Below are 22,471 nucleotides of genomic sequence, written 5' to 3' on the forward strand. Positions count from 1 at the left end.
GCCAGCTGCTGTGCTGGCCCTGCACCTCTCCTGCCTCCACAAACCCTCCTAGCTCCCTTCCCTGCCTGAAAAACAGGGTATCTCAGGGCTTGGTGTGCATCTTTCCCGACGTCTCCACCCTGTCGCAGCTGCTGGAGACTGCTCGCAGCTGGCCAGGCGCGGCGGGATGGGACTTGGGGAGGGGAAGCCTCTATCAGCACCCACACCCTGTGTCTCCTCCTTTGGCTTTGATCCTGGAGCAAATCCCCCAGCTTGGAGCTAGATTGGTTCTTACACTCAAGCACGCTCCCGGGGCTGGAGGGAGCTGTGAATTTTGCAAGAGCTGCCTGTGGGGATGTTCCCAGCAGGGCCCTCTTGGGGAAGACTGGGGCATGGATGCTGCTGGAGCAGGATCTGCCTGCACTGAGGGTGTGATCCCATGTAGGGAGGGGGCATTGTGGTGAACAGGACAGAGGAGCTTTGCTTATGTCCAGAATCTGCCACGCTGCGCAGGGACCCCTGAAATTGGCGTGAATAGCCAAATGTCATCTATGTCTTACCACAGCCCTCTGTTCCTGCAGCTCTGGACAATCTTCTGCACCTCCCTGCTGCCAGCAGTGCCCTGCTCAGCGAGGCGTCTCCTCCTTGGCCTTCCCTATGGGAGGTGGGCTCTTGCCTTGCCCTGGGAGTGCCAGCCGTGGGCATCAGAGGAGCTGGGGATCTGCTTGCGAAGACTGGGCTGAATTCATTGTTCCTGTGGCTGCAGCTGCTTGATGAAAAATAGCAGCCACAGATAGAGACAGGGACAAGGGGGACAGTCTGCCGAGTTCACCTCCAGACATGCCACCCTTATCATTGGGAAGCTGAGGCAGAGATAAGAGCAGTTTGCTTCGAGTCCAGCCAAGACAGCCGTGAGCCAGGGATATGGCAGAGGCTCCATGAGGAGGGTGATGGGAGCAGATGCTGCACATCAGAGCAGGGGATGGATCCTCAGCCCCCGGCTGCTGCTCCCCCTGCCCATTGCTGGCCCCCAGGCAAGCCCCTCTGACGGATTCTGAGCCCCTTCCCAGCCTTGTGGCATTTCCTTCATCCCCCGGAGCGGCAGGATGGGGGGACTGGGAGAGCCAGAGTGCCCTCCCCGCCATGCACAGCCCCTCACGGCTTGTCCCCATCCCTCGGATGCTCTTCCCGGACGTGGCCGGGTTGCTGGAACAGCAGGAAGGCCGGGATGGCCGGCACGCTGCGGCACCCTGCTGTCTGCTGCCAGCTGCTGGCAGCTGGTTCCTCAGGAAGCAGCCGTCGGGGAGAGCATCCTCTCACCACCACCCGGAAAGCCCAGCACAGATCACAAGCTCCTCCATGCCACCAGGAATGTGAGTGTTCCTGCAGGACTCATCCTGTGCAAGCAGCATTTCATGGACAAATCTCTGGTGAGGCCACAGCAGAGCTGTCAGGCGCTGGCTTTGAGATGGGGAAGATGGGGATGACACTTTTATGGCTCCCGTTCAGCCAAATGCTCAGCCAGCCCTAGACACGTGCTCTAAACATGTGCTCCCAGGTCAGAGCTTCCCTGACCCTGCACAGCTTTGCTCAACCTGAAACCTGTGGTCACACCCAGGTACATCTCTGGGAATAGAAAACACAAAGAGGATGAGAGATGGGAAGGAATGAAGGCGGTCCCTTCTTCCTCAGGGTCTGCTGGTGGCCAGATCCTTCCTCATGTCTCTGCTCCCTAGGAGGAGATGGAGAAATCACTGGCCACGTTCAGACAAGAGTGGCCTAAGGTGAGGCAGTTGTTGCTGAGAAGAGGTGCCAGGAAGCATCCGTGTCCCCTTCCCTGCTTCTGCTCCCCTGCTCAGGCCGGGCAGAGGATGGCTGCTGGCAGGTGCAGTGGTGCAGGCAGTGCAGGACACTCTGGGGCTTGTTCCTCGGTTCTGGAACAATGGGATAGCCGTGTCAGGGAGCACCGTGCCCCAACAGGGCTGTCTGTTTTCTGCACAGCCCGGGCGTGGAGGAAACCATCCCAATTTCTGGATCACTAGAACAGCTTGGGCGAGCAGCTGCAGCGGGGCACTGACGGCCAGGATGCAGCTGGGACACCATCCCACCACCTCCTCCGGCCAAGTGGTAGGGCCGGGGGTAGCAGCGACCCTCGGCCAGGATGCAGGCAGCGCGGCGGCCCCATGCCGGAAGGTGTAATTGTCCCTGCATTGTGGGCTGCGGGGCAGGCTGCTCCGGGCAGGCGAGCAGGCGGCGCGCCCGGCCGTCACACCCCCGCGTCCCGGGGCAGCCCGGCTCCGCCGCCGTGTCCGCGTCCCGCCTCGGGGAGGGCTGGGGGGTGTGCAGACAAAAGGAGAACGAGGAAGAGCAGTGCCTCCAGACCCTGGGTCCCGCAGCCATCCCTGCTCGGGGCTTCCCACGGTGGTGCCGGCGCTGGCGGCTGATAACGCCGTTTCCTTGCTGGCCGCTCGCTATCAGCGCGGCGGCGACGGGCAGGCAGCATCGCAGCCCGAGCGCTCCGGGCTGGCCGCTGTCGGGAAGGGCTCCTGGCCCCCTTCACCCCGCAGCCAGCCTCGGGCCGTTTATTTTTACACGAGTTGTTTTCTTTCCGGCTTGAAGCCATCCTGCACGGCGGCAAGAGCTGGACCGGGGCCCCCGCGCCTCATTTCCTCGCCGTAAAACAACAAAGTGGGGAGTGAAGCGGCGCGCTGGACTGGGACAGCGGGTCGGTGGGTCAGGGCACACGCCGCATCGTGGTTCCTCTGTTTGTCCCTTCTGTCTATCCCCTGACCGGCATCCCCTGGCGGTGCCGCCGCCGTGCTGCCCTTCCTGAGGACCCGATCCTCCTGGAGCTGTATCTGCCTGCCTGTGTGCCGGTGGGAGCTGGCATGGAGGGCATCGCCCAAGTTTAGGGATGATGCCCCCTCAGATGGGTGCAACTGGGCACCCCAGAGTTTTTGCCCTGGTTCCTGTACCTCTGCTTTGTCCCCGCAGCATCAAGCAGACCCTGAAGAGGCTGAACCCCGCGGCTCAGCTGTCTCTCCTGAATCCCAGAGCAGGCAGGCACTGGGCACAGATCACTCCGTGCCACAGCCCACCTGTCCTGAGCTGCTTGTGCCTGTAGTGCTCCTGCCACTTGTGTGTTGGACATCTCCTTTGTCTGGAGACTGTGGCCAGTCCCCTCCAGTGGCATGTGGCACAAGGGGTGTCTCTTCTTCCCTGGCACTATGGCTTCACCGGGGCTTTGCCTGGGACAACACAGGATCCCTCCAGCCCCAACAGGACACTTTTCTCCCCACTGCTGCCCCTTCCAAGTCGGGGACAGTGCAGGCAGCTGGCACACCCCAGATGAGGTGTGTGAACAGCGTGTGGGCAGCATGTGGGCAGTGTGTGGACCCACGGTGAGGCCATCACCCAGGCATGGTGGGCAGGCGGAGGGCCGGGGGCACCCACCCCAGCTCCGGGCTGCGAGCAGGGGGTTGGGAAAGGCGTGTGTTTCCCTTTAAGAGGCAGGCCCTGGAGCTGCTTCCTCTCAGCCTTGCAAGAGCCCTAAACACAGTGCATCTGCCTGCAGCCTGCCCGCACGCCTGCCTGCAGCCTGCCCGCAACCAGCGTGAGTAGGGCTTGGCCCCAGTGCCGGGACTGGGGAGGGCTGGCACCCCGGGGCCATGGGCACCCTGCTTGGCCAAGGGCAGGGGGGGATGGCATTGTTGTGGAGGGAGCTGGACATCACTGCGATGGGTGCCAGGCATCGCTGTGCTGGGTGCTCAGGGTGCTGCAGCTGGGAACACCGGGCACACTGCGCGTCACTGCAGCGCTGGGTTCTGGGGGGGTCCCCAAGCGTTGGGGTGCAGGGGGGTCGGGGCCGGTGCCCTCAGACCGAGGTGTGAAGCTGCCGTGCCTCGAGCCCACCCCGCGGCGCGTGGGCAGCACGTGGCGGTGTCCCCGTGGCTCCGGTGCCAGCAGCGCTGCGCTGCCGCGCCAGCTCCCGGGCTGTGCCAGCGCTCCAGGGGGACACCCTGCGCCCCCGGGCACCGGCTCTGCTGGACCCACTGGGTGGCAAGGGTGGCTGTGCCCCATGGTGAGCAGAGGCACTGACTGCAGAGGACAGGCTGGGACTGAGCAACCTGCGGCGGGAACAGCCGGTTTCACGCCCGGACCCTGGAGAGCACCACCGTACCCGGTATCGGACCCTTCCGGGCTGAGCATCTGCTCTCCCACAGCCCCCTGGCCCGGGGCACGCTTGCAGGCACTGGTAGCCTTTTCTAAGCAGGGCACAGATGTCAGACGCCCCCCCGGTGTTGGAAGGGGTCTGCCGGAGGCTTGCCGGGTGCCGGGCCCCCTCTGCCGGCTCCGGGAATGCTCACAAGTAGCCAATTCTGCTGGTAGCACTGTGGGTGAGCCCGGTGCTGGGCACCCTTGAGTGTCCCGGCCCCCAGAGCTCGGGACAGTGCGCATTCCTGGTGTCGTGGGGTAGCCAGGCTACCCCCACCGATGGGACGTGCTTTGGCAGCCAAATGTGCTGCGTGGGGTCGGTGCCAGCCGTGTCTATGATGCAGAGCGGCAGCCCTGCGTTGGGCTAGGGGGTCCCTGGCCGGGACGATGAGTGCTGCCAGGCTTTGTCCGGAGCCGGGGCAGCGGAGGCAGCCCGAGCTCTCTCCCTCACTCTCCCCGACCAGGATGCACGCTCGGGTGCCTCTTGTAAACCGAGCTTGCTGCTTTTCAGTGGGGCTCAGCCAGTTCTCCCCCCCTGCACCCCTACGTGACCTTTTCCCAGTACTCCCTGTCCAAAGGACACCCTGGGATCCCATTCCTGCAGCTGCCCCATCCCTGACTTGCTCTCGGGCCAGGTGCTCCCCGCAATGGGCACCCCCACATTGGGCAGCAGTGGGGAATGTGGAGGTGTGCGCTGTGAGCCAGGCGGGAGGATGAGGATGGAGGGGACTGGGAGCACCGGCTGGCGGGCGGGTCTGGGGGCAGGGCTCAGGTTGCCTGCACTCCCCTCTGCAGGCAGGCGAGCTGGAGCTGCTCTGCTGACTCTCCCCACCCTCTCCTTGCACCCTTGGTATGATTAGCACCACTGCCAGGCAGTGCTGGCTTTCTCCTGGCTCTTTGGGGGTGTCACAGCAGTCCTTTCCCCCTCTGCAGCCCAGGTTTACTCCCTAGCCATGCTGCTGCTCCCACTCCTCCTGAAGGCCACCCTGCTGCATCTGGCCAGTGGCTCCTACCACCCCTTCTACAACGGCTTCTACTACAACCACATCATGAATGACAATAGTGACGATCAGGACAAAGGTATATTGGGGACCATGGGGGCTGGCAGGTTGTCACAGGAGGCTGAAGTACCCCCCTGCCTCTGGGTGGGGTGAAGACCCATCATTTGGTGGGATGTGGGGCCCAGAGGAGCAGGTGGGAATGCTTCAGGGATACTTGAGGGATGCTCATGGTAGAAGTGGCTGGAGGGAAGGTTTGGGGATGCCCAGCCCTGGATCCTGACCTGTCTGTCACACCTTCCTTCTTCCCCCCAGTGGATTACTTCAGTGGATCCAGGCTAGTGGTGGAAGCCTCCAAAGACCCTGTCTACAGCTACAATGGTGCCAACGTCACCCTGCCCTGCCACTACCGCTACGAGCCCGACCTGGGACCTAAGCGCAAAATCCGCATCAAGTGGTCCAAGCTGCGGGATGACTACACCAAGGAGCAGGATGTGATGGTGGCCATTGGCAAGACCTACGTGGCCTTTGGGGACTTCAAGGGCCGTGCCCACATCCGTCGGGCCGGTGAGGCCAGCTGGCATGAGGCCTCGCTGGTCATCAGCGACGTGCGCTTGAAGGACGATGGCAAATACCGCTGTGAGGTCATCGACGGGCTGGAGGACGAGAGTGACGTTGTGGACCTGCGGCTGCAAGGTGGGGGCATGCTGGGGACCACACGAACCTCTGTGCCAAGCCAGTGAGCCTGGCCTTCCTGTGGTACCTGCTCCTTTGGGGACACAGCAAGGCAGGGGGGTTAGGGAGCTTGATCACAGCAAAAAGGGCCTGGGATGCTTGGTGTGATGGGACAGTGGCTTGCGGCTGCATGGCTCTGGCCTCAGGAGTGAGCTCTGGCCTCGAGTGAGCTCTCTGAGCCCAGAGCTGTCTGCCCAGCTGGGACACCAAGGGTGCTGTTGGAGTCAGAGTTGGGAGTGACCCCACGGCCGCAGCATTTCCTGCCTTTACCCACCCATCTTCCCCACTGTGCTGCATTACGTGGAGCTGTCCCCTCCCCTCCCAGCTCTGGGTATCCCAATGTATCTTGTGATGATCGTTGGTGACTGGTCCAGCCTCTCTTGCTCACTTGTCATGAGGGACCTGACTCAACCCTCACATTGCTTTGGCGCTCAGAGCTGTGGGAATGTCCCCATTGCTTGTCCCTGCCCCACCCCCTTGGTCCCTGGCCCTGTCTCCCACAGCAACTCGTCCCTACCAGTCCTTGTGACTGTGTCCAAAGTGGTGATGCTCCTGGTTCTGTTGTCCGTCCATCCCCACGACAGAGGTTCATTCATCCCCATGCTGGTGGTCCATGTGTCCCCTGGGAACATGACCCTTGTATCCCTGTTCCTGAAGCCTGTGCATCTTCATGACAACGATCTCTCCATCCCCGCAAGGGTGGTCCGTGCCTTCCTGGGACCACTGTCTGTGTGTTCCCAGGACGTGGTCTGTACAACCCCGTGGTGGTGGTCCCTGCATCCCCGTTATAGTCTGTGCATCCCTGTATATGCAGGTGCTGTCCCCGTGAGGGGGTCCTTGTGTTCCCAGGACCGAGCCCGTGTGTCCCTGTGCCACCAGATGTCGCTGGCAACTCGCTGCTGGCGCCTGCATGTCCAGAGCGGCCCCATCCCTGCATGCCTGAGCCTTGTCTCCGCCACACGGAGGTGGTCCCTGTCCCAGAGCCTGAATTTGACACGGGTCAGGGACCCCTATGGCTCCCGCTGGGGCTGGGCTGGGGTTGGGTGTGCTGCCCACGGAGCCACCTGAGTGTCCCATCTGCCTCCAGGCATCGTGTTCCCCTACCAGCCTCCCCGCGGGCAGTACAGGCTCAATTTCCACGAAGCCGAGCAAGTGTGCCAGGACCAAGGTGCCATCCTCGCCAACTTTAACCAGCTCTTCCAGGCGTGGAGCGAGGGGCTGGACTGGTGCAACGCGGGCTGGCTGGCCGATGGCACGGTGCAGTACCCCATCCGCCTGCCCCGCAAGCCCTGCGGGGGCGTGCACCTCGCCCCGGGCATCCGCAGCTACGGCCCGCGGCACCGGCACCTCCACCGCTTTGATGCCTTCTGCTTCTCCTCCGCGCTCAAAGGTGGGTTCTGGGCCAGGGATGGGGCTGGGGTGCTGGGGAAGGTGCTGTGCGTCCCTCCCTCTTAGGGCACAGGACTTGGCCTGGGTGGGGTGGTTCCAGGCATTCCAGATGGGGATGCTCGGGATGATGCTCCCCTCTCACGCTCTGCTCTCCCTCCTAGGAGAGGTTTTCTACCTGGACCGCCTGGCTGGGATGACGCTGGAGGAGGCCAAGCAGAGCTGCCAGGATGCAGGGGCCGAGATCGCCCGGGTGGGGCAGCTCTACTCCGCCTGGAAGTTCGTGGGGCTGGACCGCTGCAATGCCGGCTGGCTGGCAGATGGCAGTGTCCGCTACCCTATTGTCACACCCCGGGCCAACTGCGGCCCCGCGGAGCCCGGTGTCCGCAGCTTCGGCTTCCCCAGAAAGGGCAGGTTTGGAGTCTTCTGCTACAGAGAGAGATAAGGAGCCGGGAGAGATCCTTCTTGGATGAAGGATGTTTCCACCCTGCCAGTGCCCAGTGTTGGGCATTTCCAAGGGCTGTTCTGGGGGTGACTGGGGGGAGGTGGGATGGGGGGAGGTTTCTTTTTGTTTTGTTTTGTTTCCTTCCTTTGTATTTTCCACATCTTGCTCAGCAGCTGGCACTTTGCAGCTGCTTGGGGTGGCTGCCAGCTGGGCATCGTGGGACAGTCCCTGTCGTGGGATGTGTGCAAGGATGATCCCCATGGGCTACTGCTGCCACCACACTTGGCCGTGCCACCCCATGGGTGGTGGCCCCTTCCTGCGGTGGCAGGTTGTCACTGACACCCACCTGCCCTTCCAGGCTGCTCTGCCTCTCAGTTCATGAGGCAAGGCCATGAGGGAGCGAGGCAAGGCTGGATTTGGCCAGAGCAGAGAGCAGGTATCTCCATTGCATCCTGGTCCCTCTTCCAGCCCCATCCATGTTCTGCTGAAGGATGCCATTGTGCCTGTCCCTGCTGGAGTACAAGTGCCTTATCTCTATGTGCCCCTTGCCTGAACTCCATTTGAACTCTGGTGCCTTCTTCTCTGAGCATTGGCTATGAAAAGATGTGTTTTACTGGACATCTTCTAATAAAATGGTGGAGAAAGCCCTGGAGCGACATGGCTGTGTCCCCATCTCTGTCCCAACACAAGAGAAAGGTCTGCTGTGGAGAAAGGATTTGGGGATCCCTGGCTGTCTCATTCTTGGCTGAGCATCGTCTCATTAGTGCTGGCTCAGCTCAGCTCCTGCAAGGGCCTCGTGTTTCCTCATTAGTGAGTGTTAATTAACCCCCTGGGTGTCAGGACTGAAAGCTGCAAGGTGAAGCAGTTCCTACTGGTCATGGGTTTTAGATGGGTTTGAGGCATGTGGGTTAACCCCCTCCCAAACTGAGAGCTGAGCAGGGAGGGCAGTATCCTGCTCCAGGGTGCTTCTTCACTGAGGGCTTGGGACACCCCTCCTACCTCTGTGGTCTCTTAGGTGCTGCCTGGGGCTGAGCCATTCCTGTGTAGCTTGGAGCACCCTCTTTGGGTTCCCCTTCCTTTCTTTTTGCCTTGCCATGGGAGACCCCTCTCTTCCCATCCCACCAGACATCCCTCTTCCCTGCAAAAAAAACCAACACTGACGAAGTGCCCATTCTGATTTCGCTTTCTTTATTATTTATCATTCTTTCAAAATAGGATATGTTCAAAAATATAAATAGGTGCAGGGAACGCTGGTGCCCCGCACGGTCCCCTGGAAAGAGCACGTTGTCCCAGGACGGGTGCTGTGCTGCAGAGGGGGCAGTGGGGAAGCAGAGAGGGGCCACAGCCCCCAGCACCTGGGTCCTGGGTCTCAGCATCCCCTTGCCTCCCTCCTCCCACAGCTCCTTCCACCACAGCCCCCCAGACCTCCCCACCCGTCCTGACGTGCCGCAGCAGTAGAAGGATTCTGGGAAAAAAAAAATAAAATAAAACCCCAAAAGGTGCTGTTCACCCTGGAGATTAAATAACAGAAATAATTACATTGTTCGTGGATAAAATCAGGAAAAAATAATCATCTTTATTATTTAACTTAACCCCCTGCCCTTTGCAAACCCACCCCCCTCCCTGTCCCCAAAGGCACGAAGATAATTGGAACCGGACGGTTAGTAAAAATGCTGAGATCTAATTCGTTTTGCTTTGGTGCTTGGAAAAACAATTTTTTTTTTATATATATACACAAAGGTGGGTTTGTCTTTAATATAATTTTTTTTCCTTATATGACAAAAAAGCAACAAGAAGAAGAAGAAATCGACTCTGTTAATATAACTGTTCCGTTAAAAATCTCTCTTTCTCGCTTTCCCCCTCGGTCTCTCGCCCCGCTCTAATGGATGCGTCTGTGCACGGCGCTGCCGCTGGCTTTCGACCGGCTCCTGGGGCTCCTCTTGTATAGCCTGCGCTGGTAGCTGGAGGCTGTGCAGGAGAAGAAAAGGCACCTTGTTGGCAGGAGCCGGGACAGAGAAGCTGCTTGTCCCACGCTGGCCGCCCCGGCCCCTGGCTGCCTGGAAAAACACGGGCGGCCGCAGGCAGCGCTGCCCGGGGGCGGCTGCGTGTGCCCCGGCGCCAGCCCGCCCGCACACGCACAATCGGCCCTTCTCTCGCCCTGCCCCGGCTCTGCCTCACCCAGGGGAGAAGGTGCCTGCGGCTCGGAGAGAGCCAGGGCAGGAGCATCATCTCCACGGCTGCTGGTCCCATCCCTTCCCTGTGCCCGGCCAGGAGGGCAGCTCGTCCCCGTCTCACCCACTGCCCTATCAATCGTAAATCCCCAACCCCAATATGCGTTAGTAGTGGGATGTGCTCAGGGCACAGGAGGGGAAACAGCCCGGCCTGGCCGGCAGGGACGAGGTTTCTGCCTGATCTTTGCTGCCAGTCTCCCTGGAAGCCGGCGTGCTCTGGTGTGATAATTGCAGGAGGGTTTTGGTGAAAGCGGCAAAAGCTGGCTGGGAGCAGACCAGGTCTCCTGATCGCTGGCAGTCCATGTTGGGAACAGCCTGCAGCTCTCCAGAGCCACAGCAGAGCCAAAGGAATCAGCATCTTGGTCTGCACCAGGCAGCCGCCCTTGGACACCTCCTCCATCCCTGCTCCTTTCATCTCCTCCCTGGGCAGAGGTTTGTCCCTTAAGCCCATATCAGCTTTCCCTGGCTGTGGGACCATTGCTTAATCTGCCTTATCTGGAATTGCCCAGCAGGACCTGGCAAGGAGGCCACTGGACAGATGTGATTTGTCTGAGGCCAACGAAATTCTTGGGAAGCTGCAGGCAATCAGAAATGGGACAGGGGTGTAGGCAGGCCTGGGAGTGGGCTGGGACAGCAGTGGAAGAAGGCTGACTGCCATCAGCTGGAGGCCTGACAGAAGGAGAGTCAGGAACCCAGCCCTGTGCCTTGGCTTGTATGTGCTGCAGGACTCCTGTCTGCTCCCAGGGCAGGGGGATACCAGGGAAGGGCTTGGGGGCCCCATAGCTCTCCCATCCTGTTCTGTCTGTTGACACAGGTTGTGCCAAAACTCACCCTTTCAGAAGCCATTTATTTTTCCTTCTCTGAGTAGCCTGGGCCATTGGTAAGCTCCTTGCTGCCCTTTCCCGACACTGGAGCTGCCTCTACTCTGCCTTGGTGGGTCTCCAGGGCAGCCCTGCAAGCCAGGCTGTGGCCCCCAGAAGACACCAGCTCCCATGGCCCCATCCCAGGGAAAACTTCCAAGAAATCAAGGGAACCATGGTGTCCCCTTCTGCCTGGCTCAGAGCTTTTCTGCACTGAGATGATGTCCCGCATTCCCAGCTCCTTCCAGCTGCAGGAGCAGCCCTAACCCGAAGGCAGGGGGACCCAGACGTACGGTTTAGGCAGGATATCCGTGGCTCCTCCCAGTGCCCGCTGGGCTGGCAGCGGATGGTGGGCACGTGCCGTTGGATGTAGCCCTGCTCGCACTGGTACCGCACCATGGAGTTGATTTCGTAGCGCTCCTTCTTCCGACCGAAGGTCCTGGCGTTCTCCACCGCAGGGGGGTCCCCGCAGGCCACTGTGGGAGACGGGCAGAGACTGGAGAGTGAGTGAGAGAGCAGCAGCCTGGCTGAGCAGGAGCTCACACCCGGGGCAGGCTGGGTGTGCAAAGCCTCGTCACTCTTCCACGAGTAAAACCTTAACTCCCTTCGAGATTGCCTCTGTCCACAAGGCCTAGGGGCAGGGGGATATGGAAATTCTGTGATTTGAAATTAAGTAGAGGTCTGCCTCAGTGCTCCACTCCTGCCTCCTGGAGAGGCTGTGAGAGCTGAGCATCACAACAGCTGCCTGTGTCTGTGGGAGGGCACAGAGCTGGTGTGTGGGAGTGATGCTGCAGCCAGGGTATGACTTGGCCTGGGGATGTTGAATCTTAATGGCTTGTCCTATTTAGTTTCAAGTCCTTGTGAAACTTTCTCCTAGAGCCTTGGCCAACTTCTGTTTCTAATTTCTTCTATCTCTTTGATCACCCTTTGCAGTAACAAAACCCACATTCCTGGGCACTGGGCTCTCTGCTCCGGACCCACAGCCACCTACTGAGTCCCCCATCCTTGCCAGTATGGCACAGGGCGCTGACCTGTTCCTTTCTTGCAGGTGAAAGGGAGGTGGTAGTTGCAGGGAACGTCATTCCATTCGCCTTTCTCGTGCCAGATCATCACCACGCAGTCCTCGCCCGCCGAGAAGAAGTTATCGGGTTGGTTGGGCCGCCAGTTCTCGTATTGCTGCCGAGAGAGGACAGTCCTTCAGCTAAGGTTGGGCCCTGGTCTCTCCTACTCCCTCCCTCATCCTCACCCCACCTCTCTCCAGCAGAGCCCGTGGGTTGCCAGCACTGCCCCTACACCAGTTATTGCCGTTGTGACGCTGCCCGGGACCCGACCAGCTTTTCTAGAGGCTTGGAAAAACCATGATCCCTACAAAGGTTAGGGTTGCCTCTACTCAATGCCCAACCCAAGCACTCAACGTGTAAGCCATGGGGCCCTTCCCACCACCCCGAAAAGCTGGTGCCTGCTCGTGCTGTGGGCTCCAGGCTCACCAGGGAGTGCCCGTCAGACCAGCGGAAGTCGTTCTCCACAGCTCTGTCACTGAGGCCAATCCACTGGTAGTCCTGTGCATGACCTGGAAGAGCAGGAGGGGGAGAAAAGAGTCATGCTTGTCCTACACATTGCTGGAAGCATTTCTTTGCCATTTCGGCTGTCTCTGGCCCTGGAGCCTCTGTGTCACTCAGCTACCTCCCAGTCAATATTCCCTGATGCCCTTTTCCCTCACATCATGTTTGTCCAGCTCCCTCCCCACTCAACTGCCATGAGCATGGGTGCACCCATACAAGGATGAGGCTTTGTTAGAATTCCCATGAGCACCAGTGGGGCAAATGGTGATTTTTACACCACTTTGGATAAATCTGCCTGTAGAGTCCGAGTCCAGTGGTTGGGGCTGTGCCCAGTCTTAGCTGCCCTCAGCACTCACTGTTCACAAATTCTTGTTCCTCTGGGGTGATGATGCTGCTCAGGTGGGCTTGATGTTGTCGGCACCTGGTCTCTGCATCCATCCAAGTCTCCCTCTCTTCAAAGTGCCTGTAGCAGTGGCCCTGGAACTTGGTCCAGCCTTCCTCACAGTTTTGCAAATCTGAAACACACAGAGGAGGGATGAAAATGAATTGGTGCATATGTCTCAAAGCTTTCAACTCACCTCTTGGCAGCTCGTGCTCCCATGGCATGAGACAACACAAGGTCACTTTCACTAAAAAGCACACCCTGGCACTGCTGCTTGTAGGAATTCCCTGGGAAAGGTGTCAGAAGCCATCCAAAACACACAGAGAGGGCCTGTGTGGAAGGCCCTGTGTCTGCAGTGACACAACCAGTGCTACTAGAAAGCTTGAATGATACAGATTTATTCCTGAGAAATTAAATCCCTGTGTAATGTTCCTGAAGTCTGCTTTTGAGGAACTGACCAAGCAAGAACACCTCTCTTCCCACTTGTGCTGGCCTGCAGAGTTTTCTTGCTTTGGAAAAAAACACTCCAAATCCCATACCCAGATGTCCAGAATCAATGCATATGTGTTGAAAATGAAAGAGGGGACCACCAGAGGTGGTTCCATCACTTGGTGTGATTCTGCAGCACTGGAGGAAAAACAAACCGACCAAGATGGGTGAAAAGAAATGGGGACAGAAACTTACCAGAGTGGAGAGAGAGAACTATGTCTCAATGAAAAAGCTTGGAAGCTGCTAAAGAAGAACAAACATTTCTCAGCTTTTCAGAAGATCTTTTACCATCTGAGAAATATTGAGGAACTGAACACACTTATTAAGAAAAATAAAACCACAGACTTACTAAGAAAAATAAAACCACAGATGGGGGAAAGTAGAGACAAATGGACAAACCACCAGAAAAGACCTTCAGCAGTTTCCATGCAATGCAACACCACACATCTGTCTGCTCCATGTGACTGAAGGAAACAGAAAATGAAATGTGTTTAATCTCAGCCTTTCAGATGCCTGATCTATCATCCCTTCTCAGGCCCTCACTGCTCTGAGAGTGGCGGGCTTCCAGGAGCTCTCATGCCTCCCTCCCTTTTCAGTAAGGTTTCCTGTACTCAGTTTCTTCTTTGTTAAACTTGGTAGGTCAAAACTCTTGTCACTTTCGGTAACACTAATTCCTCCTAATCCACCTTCCTAGTGTTCCTCCAGCTGGAGATTGCAGGCACTCCATAGATGTTGGAGTGGTTGGTAGTTGAGACATTAAAATTTTAATAATTAATAATTTCCTGCCTTCTTCAACTGATCAAATGGGTTATCTGGAAGTAGGTGAAGCTCAGGGATTATTGGGTTTTGCAGGCAGATCTCTTGCAGAAAGTTAACAGAGAACTTGCTCTGTCTTTTGAGATTAAGACTTTTTCCTGTTATCTTTAATGGCATCCCCTGTCGTCACGGACTGGGGATGGGACAGCACATGATTAAGAATCTCAGCAAGCTGTTTTCTAGGAGAAAGGCCATGCTTTCTTACATAATTTTTTCTTACAGGTAAATATGACAGCAAATTTTTTGGAAAAGAATGATGAAAATCTTGTTCCCTGGTAAGGACACTTTCATGGTCTCTGTACATTGTTCACCTACAGCGTCCCATTGTTCCTGCAGACCAACAGCAAGGATGGTCTGTCTCAAGGGAATATGAAGATTTACATTTCCAATGAGTTTTGGGGCACTGGCTTCCTCTTGCGCGTCCCAGGCATCAGAGCCCATAATTCAGAGAAAAGTGGAGATTAAGTCTGGCTTGGATGAAACAAGATCATAAGCAGTTACAGGGTGGAGAGTCTCTGGCTGGATTACAAGGATCTTCAACAACAGGTACCATGGGTGGGTAAATCGAGAGCTGGTGAGGTTGCATTGGAAAATTGATGTTAAGACAGCACAATTCCTGCTGAGAAGGTTCAATGATCCTGAGCCTTCTCCTTACAGTCTACTCCATATGTTCCTATTGGAAGCAGAAAGAGATGCGGAGAAAGGGAAGGAGAAAATCCAACATCTATTATCATTACTCAGGCCAAGGTGAAGAAGATACTGCAACCTTATTTCTCTTTGTTTGAGCAGGGCAGGAGAGCTTCCCCTCAGCTAAGCTGGTAAAAGTTTGGACTTTCATCAGCTTTAAGGAAAAACTCTTTTTCTTTCCTTGTAGAAACAAAAAGAAGTATTAGTGCATTAATTTTGATGGAAATATAGGTTGCTTCCTGTTTTCTCAAAGATACATTCCCTGCTGATTTTGCCACAGGAAGCTACGTTGTGGAGATGACAAAAATGTCATGCTCTATCAAATCAGTGGAGATTCCTGGAGTGAATGATGCTTCTCTCAGCTGCATCTTCCCCGAGAGAAACACAATCATTTTTCATGGCTCAGTTGAAGCATCCTTCCACGAAGTTCCAGTCTAGCAGAGAAAGTTTGCCTGGGGTGAAGATGTACTCAGAAAGTTCCCTACTGTTACAGAGGAACAGAATGACCCTTGACCCAAAGAGACAGCAGCTTCCATGACCAACATTGTTATGATCTGTGTGGAGCTCCACCAGAGACACTTGAAAAAGAGAAAGCTGAAGAAGACACCAGAAGCTCCTGGTCAGGAATCTCAGAGGACATGATGCTGTGAGGAACAAACTTACCAAATCAGATGCTCAAAAGCCTCAAAGCTTTTCCCTTGTGTGTTTTAAGCTGCTGTTAGAGGTTAGCTCACTGAGATGAGGGCAGCACTGATGGGAGCACTGGGGATCAGCTTTTTTGGGGGGGCAGCGTGGGAACAAGGAGGTGCAGCAGTTAGTAGGATTAGCTGAAGCCAGGGAGGCCGTACCGATCTCACACAGGTCCCCTCCGTAGCTGGGAAGGCAAAAGCATTTGAAAGAGTCGATGCCATCAGCGCAGGTGGCTCCATTCAGACAGGGGCTTGAGTGGCACACATCAGTGTCTGCAAGAAATCAAGGGCGTCCATTAGGGCTCTGGGAGGCAACTCCACCAACAGGAGAACTTGTTTCCTTGCTTGTGTAGGAGGGGATATCAGTTGTTTTGGGGGGGCTTGGGAGGGTTGTGTTTCATAACATACTGCCAGTGCTGCTGCTGGAAGAATGAAGGCAAGAGACCCAACCCACCCTAGAAGGAGGACATTGGTTTTCGGATGGTTGAACACCACTCTGAAGATATCAGAACAAAGCTCAGCAGGATGTATCCAACACACAGCACTGGCTGTGGTAATTCTTCCTTGTCTGCTGCCTCTGCCTGATGCATCAAACATGTAAACTTGTGTCTGTGTCTCCACCAGCTGAAGGTCTATGAGGAGGAATGTGGAATTCTTCCCTAAGTGAGAAACATCCTCAAATGGATCTCTATCTCCTAAGCAGCGTTCCCAGTTGTCCGTCCTCACTAATAGTTTCTTCCTAAGCACAATTTAGATGAAGTTCTGTGTCAAGAAATCTCTCTCAGTGAAGATGAAGAAAGTGCAGAGAAGAAAAAAAAGTGGGTTCAAAGGTGGTTCAAAACCCCTCAGCTTTTTCTCTTTGAGGGTCTCAGACCTGGCTATGGGCGCTTATTCCTTGTGAGGGATACAGGAGTGCAGTGACATTTTCTCCAGACCTGTCCCCACTATGTGCTCTTCTCGTTGTGATGAGGATGGAAGAAGCTGGTACATATTTTTCAGCTGTGGATTCCATCTTGGTGGAGAGAGCTTTGGAATCAGAAGAAGGGTCATTCAGAACAGAAATATTTCAGATACATTCAACTCAGAAACAAGGAGGAAGACTAAGGAAGGAAATGGGAACACATCCACGCAGGTTGGATGAAATGATGGCTGGTCAGATCCTCATGTAAGACAGCATTTCTTTCACACCCAGGAGAAATGTAAAGCTTTAAAAGTGATGACTCCATGCTCTTCTTGTGGATGACAGGGTTAGCGAGGAAAGAGTCAAGGATGACAAAGATACTGGCTGTGGAAAGAGCAGAGCAGAGCAGCGACTCCCCAAGATCTGTGTTCAGCTTCTGACTGGGGTGTATTTGGTTGGATATTGTTTTCTTGGAGCTGAGGCCCAGCTGCTCAGTGTCCCCAGGCACAAGAGAACAGATGGGCGTTACACTCCCTGTGGCTGTCTAGTGACTCAGTGGCCAAGGTCTGATACGTCATCTAAAAGCTGACATGTTCTGTAATGTGCCTAAGTGATGGAAAAAATCCTTCCTGACCTTGGATGGTAAATCTGTGTGTGCTTTGGAGCAAGGAGATTGTCATCTTTACTCTAGGCTGTATCACTGTGAGCAGTGAAATCATTCCTCAGATGGCTGATGAGCCTCTTACTCCAGTTTTGCAGTTCTTCTCTGAGAGAACAAATTTTTCGCTCTGGATTGCCCTTCTAAATCTCATGGATTTTTTTAAAATTTTTTTTATTTCTTTGTTCACTGCAAAATGAAGATAATCCCTGTTTCCATGATACTAGTAAATACCTTGAGACTTTCCAGAACAAAATGGAAGTCACAAGCCTAGAGGAAGGAGAGAGGAGCTGAACTTGGCTGAGTATTGCTTATTAGTCACACTTGGAGTTCCTAGAAGATAGAGAGCATAAAGAAAAACGAGGTATCCTGAGGGGTGATTGCAACTCAAGAGGCCCTTTGGGCTTCTTCAACAGCAGTGGCAGCAGAAGTTCATGTTGATTCCAGTGGGCTCCAGCTGAACACGTAAGAAAAGGCTTTCCTTCATTCGTCAGGCTCCATGAAGTGGAAAGAACACTGCAGAGGAGGGAGGGAAGCACTCACAAGAGCTAAAGCTGAATGTTTAGCAGTGGATAATGAGCCTTCAGCTGTCTTCGGCCATGTGGAATAAAACTTGGCGTGTCCAAGATCTCTTCTGAGATGCAGGAGACCTGCTGTGTGCTGCCTGACCCGGTCTTGGAGGAGGAGGGAGCAGGCACACATGTGCAAAGTCATTGCCACAAATTTCCAGCTGGGAAATAAGTCGGGAACAGAGTTTCCTTTTACAGATATTGCATGTAATATGGTTGCACATATTATATATGCAGTAAAAACAAATCTCTGATTATAATATATATGTTACATATCTCTCCATACATATACATGCACATTTTTGTATATAACATATAGAGAAAGGGTGTGTAGTTGTAGGTAATGTTGGAGAAACAAACATCAAATACAAGTGAGACATAGACAGGTTTCTTTTCCCCAAAATTGTGCTTCAAATGGCTGGAGAGAAGATGTTTTAAACATGTGATGATCGTAAACACCAAACTCCCCTTCAGCCTGTTGGGCTGCTGAGGCAGTGACCCTCTCTCCATCTAGATGTAGAAGCACCTCAGGAAGCTGATATTGAAAAACTCAAATGTATCTGTCAGGTTGGAGAAAGTGTTGCTGATTCCGATCCTCCCAGAAAATCTGGATCTCAGAGGTATTCAAGAAAGGTCTAAATGGTAAATTTGGCAGTGATGTTGCCTCTGGAAGTCCTGGAAAATTGGTTTGTGGGTGTTTCTAAGATAAGGCTTGTAAGCCATAAACACGATTTACAGGAGGTGAGAACTCCATTAAAAAAAAAAAATCCATCTATCACACAACACTTAGTGTTTGGGTTTCTTTTTTTCATAGCCTTTTATATGCTATAAATGTGTCTACTTCCACATTGCTTAGAGCTAGATGAGGTTAGCAAATCACTGCTCACCTCTTCAGCCGGCTGCAGAGCCAGCAGCACGCTAGGACAGCACGGAGCCCCCACCTCCACAGCGCTGGCTGCCAGGTACCTCGACACTCAAGGATTTAGACACGAGCTATTTATTTGCTTGGCTGAGCAGTCATCCAAAAAGTCAGCTCTGCTTTGCGATGCAGCTCAAGCGCTTATCAGCTGACAAGGAGACAAGAGCGCTGCTATTATTACCCCGAGCTAACAAAGGACAGCGATAGTCGATAGTCGAGGAATGCAGAAGGGAGGCAGCCCTCGCTTTCAAGAGCTGCAGCTGTAAAACAAAGACGGGGAGAAAATGCCTCGCGGTGCCAAGAATAGGAAACCCAGTTAGAACGTGTCATTAACTCACTTCTTGAGCATAATGCAGAATTAGCAATTCTTCTAAAGAGGATTCGTACCGCACTTAATATTGCCCAGAAGTTGCAAAAATTCCCCAATTCTACTGTCACAACAGTTTCTATTCTATTTCTATTTCTATTGCTACTAACAGGACCCAAGATCTAGCTTTTAGATGCCTTTTCTTTTCTTTTTTAATAAACCAATTAAACAAAATGGACAATGTAAACCAGGTCTTGCATCTGGAAGATGTAAACTGTTGGCTGGAGAAAGCAAGGGGAGTTACACAGCTGCAACGCAAAGTTTGAGTTTGTTCCACCATTTTCTTCCTAAGACTTCTTCTCCATTGCCAGATATACACTATATTTAGTCAGAATAATTTTCTTTTTGTGCAACTAAAAGCAAGAGTATTCTTGTCATTGCTGCTGATGGTAGGGGGAGGTTTGAGCTAGATCATCTTTAAGGTCCTTTCCAACCCTGACCATTTTATGATTCTATGATTCTCCCAGTGCCTTTGAAAACATTTTTATACTAGATCATGAAAATTGGGAAGAGAAACATGGAAGAAATGAAAGCAAAATAGTTTGGCCCTGATTTAGCTCAGAAGGCAATGTAAAAGTGATCATGCAGTGTCAGTGGTGAGAAGGAAATGCTTTTGAAATTCTTCATCTCAAGCTGAGACAACAATACCAGAAACAGTGCTACCATTTCCTAAAATAGTGCAGCCTGTGCACTTCTCTCCATGGCTGCCTGTATGGAAGATGAGCAAGAATATCCATTAAACAAGGTCATCTTTGTGCTTGAAACATCTACTAAGGAGAAGAAGCTGGTGAACAGAGAGGATCCTGTCACCCAAATCCTGAAGAAACTGTAGTTTCCCTGAAGCTGGGAGTAACAGGTTTAGTACTATATTCTATGATATTTCTGTATCCTCCTGTTTTTGTTCTACAGAGCAGAAAAGGTCAGAGAGAAGGGCAAGGCATTTTCAGGATGCCAAACAGTGCCTGTTGTGCCCCTCACCCTTTCTTTATAGGCCTCCTTGTAAGTGCAATTATCCAAACAGGGAATCAGAGACCAACTAGATAATTATCTCCTAGAGATTGGGTGAAAAAAAATCCAGGTACAAATTAAATTTGCTTTTCAGAGTCTGCTGGGAAGCTTGAACTACTGATCTGTTAGCTCAAACATCAAAGAAAAACATTGGAGCAATTGTAGGGTGAGTCCTAGAAGAAAAGAACAGGGAGAGTTGGGAAACCAGTTCTCTCACATTTTAAGTTAAATGCTAGTATTGAACATCACATAGCCAGCCACTGACTTACAATGAGCAATTAAGTAATTAAAATAATTAACTACAATAATTGAACCAAAGCCTCCATGCAGCAGAAGGGGCAGGCACTGCTGTAGCCTTAAAAAAACTATTTTACTAGAGATCAGGAGGACTTGTTGATCTGCTGGAACCTTCAATTTGTCCAACACTCTCGTGGAAGAAGAGGTCAGGAAATTTGGATATCTCTGTCTCCAAACTATTATGTGTAAAAGTAAATGGACGTGGAAATAACACTCGTCCAAGACTGTAGGCTAGGTTTTGTTTAAGCAAATTAACTCCTGATGAAAAGCAGTGTGTCCAGCAGACATCAAATCACCTGCTCAGCCACAAAGGGTCTGTGCCTCTCAGCCAGGACTGGGACCTCCATCTCCTTCTTGAGACCATCATTTGCATTCCACATCGGGTGAAACATTCTGAATCAGGGGTGTATTTTCTTGACTTTTTTTCTGGATGATTTTCTCTGGACCAACAAGACTCATTCCCTTGGACTTCCAGGTTGTGAAGAATGAGGAAAGCCCATTAAGACCCTTCCTCATTTGTATTCTAACCTTCTGCTGTGTGGGGCCATAGGCAACAGACTTCATGGACTTGTTTCATCAGAGACAAGCAAAACTTCACATAAAAAGATGCCATTTCAGCACATTTCTCTTTTCCCCCCACAATTGGAGCAAAGTCTTTAAGTCATTGACTGGTCTGAGAGCTCCAAACCGCTGCCTTTCACTGAAGTGCCAGCATGTTTTTTCAGCTAATAATTATTTGTCTTCAAATGCTACCAGAAGCAAAAAGACCCGCTGAGTTGGCAAAACCCTGTGCGAGGAAGCCAAGCCTATGGACAATTCTTTCAGCTTGTGGGGTTCCTGTCCTCATGGAGGAATCAAATGCTGACTAAAGACATGTACATGCACAGCCTTCAATTTGGTTAAACACTAAAACATACTGGCACTCCAAGTGTTAATCTTCGGTCTTCTGGCTCTGGCTTTTAGAGATACTTTTAGGCTCCAGCAGAGCAGATTAATATCATTCTTCTTAAATCATCCCACTAAATAGACTGCTGGATCTAGCTGGAACCCTCCAACAGCAGAGCCAGAGGGCAAAATCCACATTTCTTCCTGTTCCTCACTCTAAGCTCCTGTAAAGCTGAGCCAGCTTCACCCGTGCTTTAATGCCAGTGAAAATCCACTGCCCTCATGGGCACCCACTGCACCCTACAAACCCCGAGCACAGCACAAGGCATGCACATGGGAGCTGATAGTTTTTGCAAGACCTACATTTCAAGACTGGGAAGCTTCAAGGGAACAGGCAACAACAACATGGGAAATGGAATTTTGGGATCCAGCCTACAGTTCTTCCTTGTAGACTTCCCATGTTCACAATCCCCAGAGCTCTGTAAAAAGTAAAAAACCCAAAAAAGGAAACCTAGGATTCCTTTTTCAGTCTTTTTTTGTATTTTTTTTCTTCTTTTGTCATCTCTTTGCTGTAATTCTCTAGGAGAGGTTTGCCTTGTTTTAGGGGTGTTCTGAGTTCATGGTCAACAAACTTTTTTGCCACCTGGATGAGCTGGCTTCATACCCTGACCAGGACTGTATTTAACTCTGTAGGGACATTTTAGTAAAGTTTACCAATAAAAAGAGAAGTTTTACCCTAGAATATCTTCTCTGGTGGGACTACCAGCCATACTCATGTGTTCAAGCCCATTTCTAATTTATAAAGTGTACAATTAAACTTCATGCAGTGGTTGCTTACCTCTTGCTGTCTCTTGCTAAGAAACCCCAGCTGCTACATTGCCCTCTCTGTGACTTGCAAATACACATATTCCAATTTCAGAACATTTTTCAAGATTCTTCACACATGAGCTGCTGAACACATGGTTTTCTTTCAAAATACTGCACAAATATGTTGGCTAACAAACGACCTGAGGAATCTGGCAATCGCCTTGTGGTTAATTTTTAAAGAGAAAAAGCAGTGGAATAAAATCTATATTTTGGGGCCAATATTTTTAAAACTTTTTTTAATTTTTATTTTTACTAAGCCTCACTGTCTTCCTTCCTTCCCCTCAGTGCTGCCTTTGCTGGCTTATTTTTATCTCTGGGTTTGGACGTGGCAGTGGGCATGGCCCAAGAGCAGAGCCTGCTTTTGCAAGAAGGCTTTTTGGGTCCATAAGTCCCGTACCACCCTGTGCTGTGCCAGGCTGGTACAGTGCTGCGGGAATGACCCTGCTGGGCAGTGAGTGCCCTCACCCAGTCCTGCAGCTTGCCCAGGGCAGCTGCTCAGCACAGGCAGGGGGGAATGCAGGTGTGC

At 53.0% G+C, this 22,471-nt stretch overlaps 2 protein-coding genes across 6 annotated transcripts in view; one reads left to right on the forward strand and one right to left on the reverse strand.

The window, feature by feature from the left end:
• The first annotated feature begins 4 nt into the window (after positions 1 to 4).
• Positions 5 to 8,404, forward strand: HAPLN3 (hyaluronan and proteoglycan link protein 3). Of its 3 annotated transcripts, none has more exons than XM_038147278.1 (5): positions 5 to 2,704; positions 5,128 to 5,274; positions 5,508 to 5,888; positions 7,015 to 7,317; positions 7,478 to 8,404. In XM_038147278.1, exons 2-5 carry the CDS (start codon positions 5,148 to 5,150, stop codon positions 7,756 to 7,758), a joined length of 1,092 nt encoding a protein of 363 aa, XP_038003206.1. In that variant the 5' UTR covers positions 5 to 2,704; positions 5,128 to 5,147; the 3' UTR covers positions 7,759 to 8,404. The 3 variants fall into 3 exon arrangements, with proteins under 3 accessions (XP_038003206.1, XP_038003205.1, XP_038003207.1); XM_038147277.1 differs by lacking the exon at positions 5 to 2,704 and adding an exon at positions 2,717 to 3,592; XM_038147279.1 differs by lacking the exon at positions 5 to 2,704 and adding an exon at positions 3,599 to 4,162.
• A 487-nt stretch (positions 8,405 to 8,891) lies between these two features.
• Positions 8,892 to 22,471, reverse strand: part of ACAN (aggrecan) — a 47,474-nt gene continuing 33,894 nt past the window's right edge. For 2 of the 3 annotated variants that reach the window (XM_038147504.1, XM_038147503.1), the window contains 5 exons: positions 12,768 to 12,926; positions 12,337 to 12,419; positions 11,881 to 12,025; positions 11,143 to 11,325; positions 8,894 to 9,726 (listed from right to left, as the gene is read on the reverse strand). In XM_038147504.1, coding sequence (XP_038003432.1) covers positions 9,638 to 9,726; positions 11,143 to 11,325; positions 11,881 to 12,025; positions 12,337 to 12,419; positions 12,768 to 12,926 — 659 coding nt within the window. In that variant the 3' untranslated portion in view covers positions 8,894 to 9,637. Of the gene's footprint in view, positions 9,727 to 11,142; positions 11,326 to 11,880; positions 12,026 to 12,336; positions 12,420 to 12,767; positions 12,927 to 15,633; positions 15,748 to 22,471 lie in introns of all 3 variants that reach the window. The other variant, XM_038147505.1, reaches the window with a different exon arrangement.

Source organism: Motacilla alba, chromosome 10, assembly GCF_015832195.1.
Source record: "Motacilla alba alba isolate MOTALB_02 chromosome 10, Motacilla_alba_V1.0_pri, whole genome shotgun sequence".
Lineage (NCBI taxonomy): Eukaryota > Metazoa > Chordata > Aves > Passeriformes > Motacillidae > Motacilla > Motacilla alba.

Bases quoted from the DNA above. Each gene is read 5' to 3' on its own strand.
- HAPLN3 (XM_038147277.1), top strand. From the start codon at position 3,400: ATGGTGGGCAGGCGGAGGGCCGGGGGCACCCACCCCAGCTCCGGGCTG. The intron at 5,275-5,507 runs GTATATTGGGGA...TCTTCCCCCCAG, and splicing joins TAGTGACGATCAGGACAAAG to TGGATTACTTCAGTGGATCC. The intron at 7,318-7,477 runs GTGGGTTCTGGG...TCTCCCTCCTAG, and splicing joins CTTCTCCTCCGCGCTCAAAG to GAGAGGTTTTCTACCTGGAC.